Here is a 6,074-nt window from a genome sequence, read left to right as displayed (position 1 = left end):
GTTTCCAATATTTATATTGCTTGGAGATATTTTTCCACTCTCTTTTTTGGATAGAAAAAAAGTGAGGCATTAGAATGTCTGTGGTTATATTAAAAAAATAGATGGTGGCTAAGCTGAGACAAGACCTTCATTTTTTAGTAAATTTTCCAGGGGGTGTGTGTGCGCGTGCATGTACACGTGTGTGTATGTGTTTGAATTTTAAACAACACTGTTTTTGTAATGGTAACCATGACTATCTACTATAAGAAAAATATATGTTTATACAGTACTGTCAATGATATTGTTTAAAAGTATTTACTTTTGACTATCCTTTTTAACTTTACTGCAACTGGTTTTTTTTTTAATTCCTAGAACTAACTCCTACTGTTCTAGAATAATGATTCTTCTAAGCATGTTTTAGTTGTGAAGTAGAAGGTATTTCATTTAGTCAACACTTTATTACTGAGGTATAATTCTTCCTTCCATTCATAAACTAAAATTCAAATTCAGTTACTTATGAAATATCATTATCAAAGCATGGAAAATTCATAGGAAATTCACAAACTCATTTGCAGATTGATTTTTACATTCTTTCCTGATATGTATTTGATTTTTATCTCTTTACATCTGTTCAAATGAAATGAGAGATTTTCAGAGGACCCAGTAGTGGAAAGAAAATTCATTGACAAAGCAAAGGGAATTGAATATTCACAAATGACATAATACTTTATGGGGGAGACGGGGGTGAGAATAGACTGTTAACCAAAATTTAGCAATTAATTTACTCACATAAAACAGATTCATCTCCCACTGACTTTCTGAGTAATTTCATCTGACCAGGAGACAAACAGCAGCATTCTTTTAAAAATTCAACTGACTAATTGGGGAGCACGGTTTATTTGTTAAGTTCATTCAAGGCTTTTCAGTAAAGCAGTTCTTTTCCTAGTAAAGTATTTCTTTTTATTCTCTGTCTTGGGGTGTGTGTGTGTGTAGTGATTTTTGGAATGTAGAGTTGAGAAAGAGATACCTAGCTTTGCTTTTATTCAGATTAAGTTTGGGGCTACAAAAACATGTCTGAAAACTGAACTTCTATAGCGTACAATGTTTTGCCTTTTTCATCATGGTTTTGGAACCAAAGGGAGATAATTTATGAAGGGCTCAACAATGTGGAGGCATTACCTTTTTTCCAGGCAATATCCAATCAGATATTTGTCCCTGAGAAGGTTTTCCTAGAATTGCTAGTCCCATAAGAGGTTGATAGAGAATAAAAGATGTTATAAAACCACATTTTTATATGAACTATAGCTATGGAGCACTGCCATCACCTCTCCCTATGTTACAGTACCAATTGCCACATCTTATAAAAAATAAGTGTATTGGTAAAAATATGTTTATAGGAAAAGAGATTTAACGTAACCAAATCTGTATTACCCTTCAACTTTTGATCTACAGGGGTTGGCAAAAATAAGCCAACAGAAAGAATCTTTTAAAAATACAAGATTTTTGTAAAAAGGTTGTTGGCATTGATATATTGGAAGGAGACAGTGAATGAATTTAGGATGACATTGGAGGTACGAAGATGCAGCTGCCTACTGTAATACACAAGCAGAGGTCACTATCACACGTGTGCCAGCGTGTACGAGAGCAGCAGAAGCTTGTAGATACGATTCGTGAATGCCAAGGAGAAAAGGGAAGGACTGCGTTTTGGAACGCTAAGTGCATAGGATCGTGCCATGGGCTAAGGTGGTGTCAGTGGATAAGCCCGTGATAGACAGGGAGTGTAACCTCCAGGGCTTGATAGATTGGATGGAAAACGGACTCGGAGGTTTTTGGCTTGAGTTCTTAGCAGATGGTGTTGGAGAAAATGGAGGTGAAACCTATTTAAGGTTATGACCGAGGAGTAAAATGGTTCCAAGTATTTCTAGATATCTTAATTTGGAGACGGGTATTGGCAACCTATAGGAGATCAACTCGGCAGTTAGATACAAGGCTGGAGTGCATGGCGAACGCCGAGAAAGGTTTCATTTCGGAAATCAGGTAAATGGATGAGCTTCCCGAAGGAAAAGGCAGATAGGGAGAAAAGAAAAGTCTTTTGAATTTTCTTTGTAGAGAATCCGATGATGTGTGGATGATGACAGTCAATGATCATTTCTTACTTTCCAATGCTTATTCTTTGTGTTGGTTTTGTGGCCTTACTTAACTCTTTAGGGTTCCCAAGGACAGGCTGAGTAAAAGTGGTTTCAGAGGACACACGTGCTGATACCTAATCTTAACGGTGGACTTTCAATATGTGACCATTAAAAAGTCTTTTTCCCTCCAGGTTGTTGTGTAGATAACTTGCCAGAGGTTAAGGAGTTCTTTACTCGAAGCTTTCCAACACGTTTCTTTCTTTCTCTTTCTTTTTCTCTAATTGTGAATAGATCTTGAATTCTCTCTCAAATGTTTTTTTTTGTATCCATTGAAATGATGATCATATTAAATGATCATCATATTAAAATGATCTATTTCTAGAATAATTTCAACTTAGTGATGATATATTATTTTTTAAACACATTACTTTGTTCATTTCACTAATATATTTTATGTGATTTGTTCAGCTATGTTAATCAATTAAATTCATCTCCAATTATCATTTCTCATATTATCCTTAAGGAGTTTTGTATCAAGGCCATGTTAGCCTCTTAAAATGAGTTGGAGAGACTATTTTCTTTTTCTATTTCTCTGGAAAATATGCACGAGCTAAGAACTGTGTGCTCTTTGAATGTCTCTGATAAGCTGTTTTTGAATCACCATGGGCATTGCTCAGTGGCTTTTTCTGGAAACAAAGATCATTCAGATTCATGAGGAGGATGGGAAATAGGCACTGGAGATTCATGATAACCATCAGTCTGATTGGTAGCAATTACAAGTGACTGATGTTCTTGTATTTTTTAAATCATAACAACCCTACGGAGTAATTGCTCTTATTACCTTGATTTTACATGTCAAAGAACTCTAGCTTAAGAGATTAAGAAGTCTGAGGTCATACAGTTAATATATAGTAGAACAAAGATTTGACTGACGGTCTCATTCCAGAATTTGCAATTTTAATCTCTTTACTTTGAGAAATTTATTATAAAAAAGACAAAATGCCGAAAGTATTCTGTTTTTCTGTAAACCAGTTTGTTTGTTTCTTCTTAAAATTTGTGGTGATAAAAGTAATCCAGTTATCTGTGTAGTCTATTTTTATGTCGCTTGAATCTCATCATAATCTGTAGTAAGTGTGGATTTGTATTCAAAAATCTCTTCTCGTAACTGTTGTTCTACTGAAGATTTTATTTTTTCTATCTCTAGGCTTACCACTTTACCTTCTCGGTCATAAGAGTAAGGGCCTTTCTTTCTACTGTTGAAATCATGTCCATTATGGATTTTTTCCCTGTGAATTTGATCAAAGTGTAGACGATTATTTTAATTATAATTCGTATAATCATTCATTCAAATAGTGTAATGATTCAATAATTGAATGAATGCTTACAGTCATTTTGTGCAGGAGAGAGGATCCTTATGGGATATGAATGATAAATCTACATAAAGTAATAGTTGCTAGGTTGCAACATTGTTTCTGCTTTCCAGTGAGTCAAGTTGTGAAGTTTCTCTTTTCCATCTTTTAAAAACACGAATATATTGTTTAAAAATATATCAGAGTTATAGTAGGAGTTCCACAATTTAGGGTGAATTGAAGAGGCTATTTATGTAAATGGAAATAAAAATATCTTATGATAATTGGAATCATGCTATTTAATACTCCTGAGAGTATGAGAACAAAATCAATATAATATGATTACAAATAATATTAGTTATCTTTTGCTGCATAATGAATTACTCGAAAACGTAGTAATTTAAAACATTTGCCATTTTACTCCTCAAAATTTTGGGGGTCACTGTGATTCCTTGGGTTGGGACCTAGAGAGCTGGGGTGCCTGGGACGGCTGAGCCCCACTTCCCATAGGATTTTTCATCCTTGGAAGGATAAAAAAACTGGGATTCCTCGCCACTGTGGAAAACAGTGCGGAGTTTCCTTAAAACATTAAAACCAGAACTACCATGTGGTCCAGCAGGCCCACTTCTGGGAATGTATCTGAAGGAAGTGAAATTGGTGTCTCGAAGAAATATCCGCACCCCTACATTCCCTGTAGCATTATTTACCATCACCAAGACATGGGCACTACCTGAGGGCCCATCGATGGATGATGGACACAGAAGCAGTGAGATGCACACACACCCACACACACACACATATGGTCTTGCACATCTTTTGTTAGGCTTATACCTGTCTATCTGATTTTTTTGTTAAATCTCTGTCTCTTACCTCAGAGTGCACGGTTAAGCGGAAGCGGCGACACTGTGCATCCTCATCTTTGTCACCGTAATAACGGTCAGAAGGCGCTTTGACAATAAAAGCGTTTCTCTTGAGTGAAGTAAAGTGATTGCACGTGACCTCACACATCCCGTCCTTTTTGCACTGAGAAAGCAATCGAATTAACCTGGTTGGGTCCCATCAGGCACTGCATTAGTGTCTTGGATGTAGCCAGGGACATCGGCTCCCAGCAAGGGAGGAAAGGGAAGACGTCATCACTGCTGTACACATGGGGACACGGGGTCGCAACGTTAAAACAACGCAGAACCAGGACCGGAACCCAAGAACCCTGCCTGCCGACCCACGGCCTGGCCCCGGGCCACTGGCGCTGAGTAGGGCTGGGCGGGCGTTGTGCCTGGAATCAGGCCCAACAGCTCTGTTCTGTGATCAGAACTTACAGATTGAGAGGGTCTTGTTCTCTGTGATGGTCATCATTTCAGACTCTCTCAAAGCAGGAAGAAAAAGGGAGACATTATTCTGGCCCTTTGACCCCATTTGTAAATGGGGACATCAGTCTTTGGCCCCGGTCCTTTGCAGTCACTTTGGTCATCGGATCCGCAAAAAAGCTGCTGATTGGTCCTTGGCTGAACTCAGCGAATCCATTTGCATTATCATAGTGCCTCTACCTTTGTTTCTGCCGTGATTTAATAGTTTGCTTGGAAAATTTAATAAAAAACCAGACATCGCATCATTGGTGTCTTTCCAAAGCATCGCCACTGGCCCCGTTCATGATGGTGGCTGATTTCGCGAGCTGAACTGAGGGAAACCAACCTGGTTTTTTATGTCTCCTGTCTTTTCCTCGACTAAATTGAGAGCAGGTCTGAGTCATTCGTCTTATCGTCTGTCGGCTCCACTTTCAACGTCTCTTTGATACACTCACGTCTCTCCACGCCCCACTGGTAGGACCCGAGTGTCAGCTCAGCCTCTCTCCCGGGAATTCTTCCATAGCCTCCCGACTTATGCTGTCATTTCCCTCCACAGCCAGCGTGAGTGACACCACTAAAAATCCTACGGTGGTCTCCCATGGCTCGGAGTGAGCAGACTCAGATTCCTTAGCACAGCCCCGCCAGGCCCTGCGGGAGACCGCCTTCCCCCTCGGGCACCTGCCCGTGCCTCCCCACACAGAGACAGCCACTCAGGCCTCCTGCTGTTCCCCAAATACTGCACGGTGCTCCCGCCTCCAGCGTTCACTGTTTTACCTGCCCGATTCTCTGCTCTTCCCCAGACACTTACCAGGGTCTCGGGCCTCCAGGGCTGCTGGCCTTCGCCAGTGCCACACTGATGTTGGTGCGGAGGCTTCGCCTGGACCTGATGGTGGCCATGGTCTGGTGCCAGTGACAGCCAGGGCCCCTGGTGCCAGCACTGCACACATTGATGTTTTTATGCTCAGACATCCCAGTATTGGGGGACCCAGTTTAGACCCCAGTGCGATTCAGTGGGGCCAGGACAGAGCACAGTGAGTGTCAGATGCTCTGCTAATGACAGATAGAAACTTCTCCCATCCGAGTCACTGATAGTCTTTATAAATTATCTTTATTTCGTTCTTGTTTGGAAATGTTCAGATAAAGCTGAATTTCCACTTGGACTTCTGTCAGTCCTACCTTCTTCCCAGAGATCCCATGGCTAGATCTTTTTCTAAGCACACACAAAACTTACAGAAATATGTGATTTCATTTTATAATTTTTTTTTTTTTTTTTT

The 6,074-nt window shown here is 39.8% G+C and overlaps 1 protein-coding gene across 1 annotated transcript in view; it reads right to left on the bottom strand.

The window, feature by feature from the left end:
• The window catches only part of KCNT2 (potassium sodium-activated channel subfamily T member 2), a 63,860-nt gene extending 58,163 nt beyond the window's left edge, over positions 1-5,697 (bottom strand). Inside the window, 2 exon segments of the mRNA XM_025049840.1 lie at positions 4,328-4,502; positions 5,609-5,697. Of these exon segments, the coding sequence (XP_024905608.1) occupies positions 4,328-4,502; positions 5,609-5,697 (264 nt within the window).
• Positions 5,698-6,074: the final 377 nt, after the last annotated feature.

This window comes from Pteropus alecto, unplaced genomic scaffold (assembly GCF_000325575.1).
Source record: "Pteropus alecto unplaced genomic scaffold, ASM32557v1 scaffold65, whole genome shotgun sequence".
In the NCBI taxonomy this organism is placed as follows: domain Eukaryota; kingdom Metazoa; phylum Chordata; class Mammalia; order Chiroptera; family Pteropodidae; genus Pteropus; species Pteropus alecto.
This window is presented reverse-complemented; position numbering and strand designations above follow the sequence as displayed.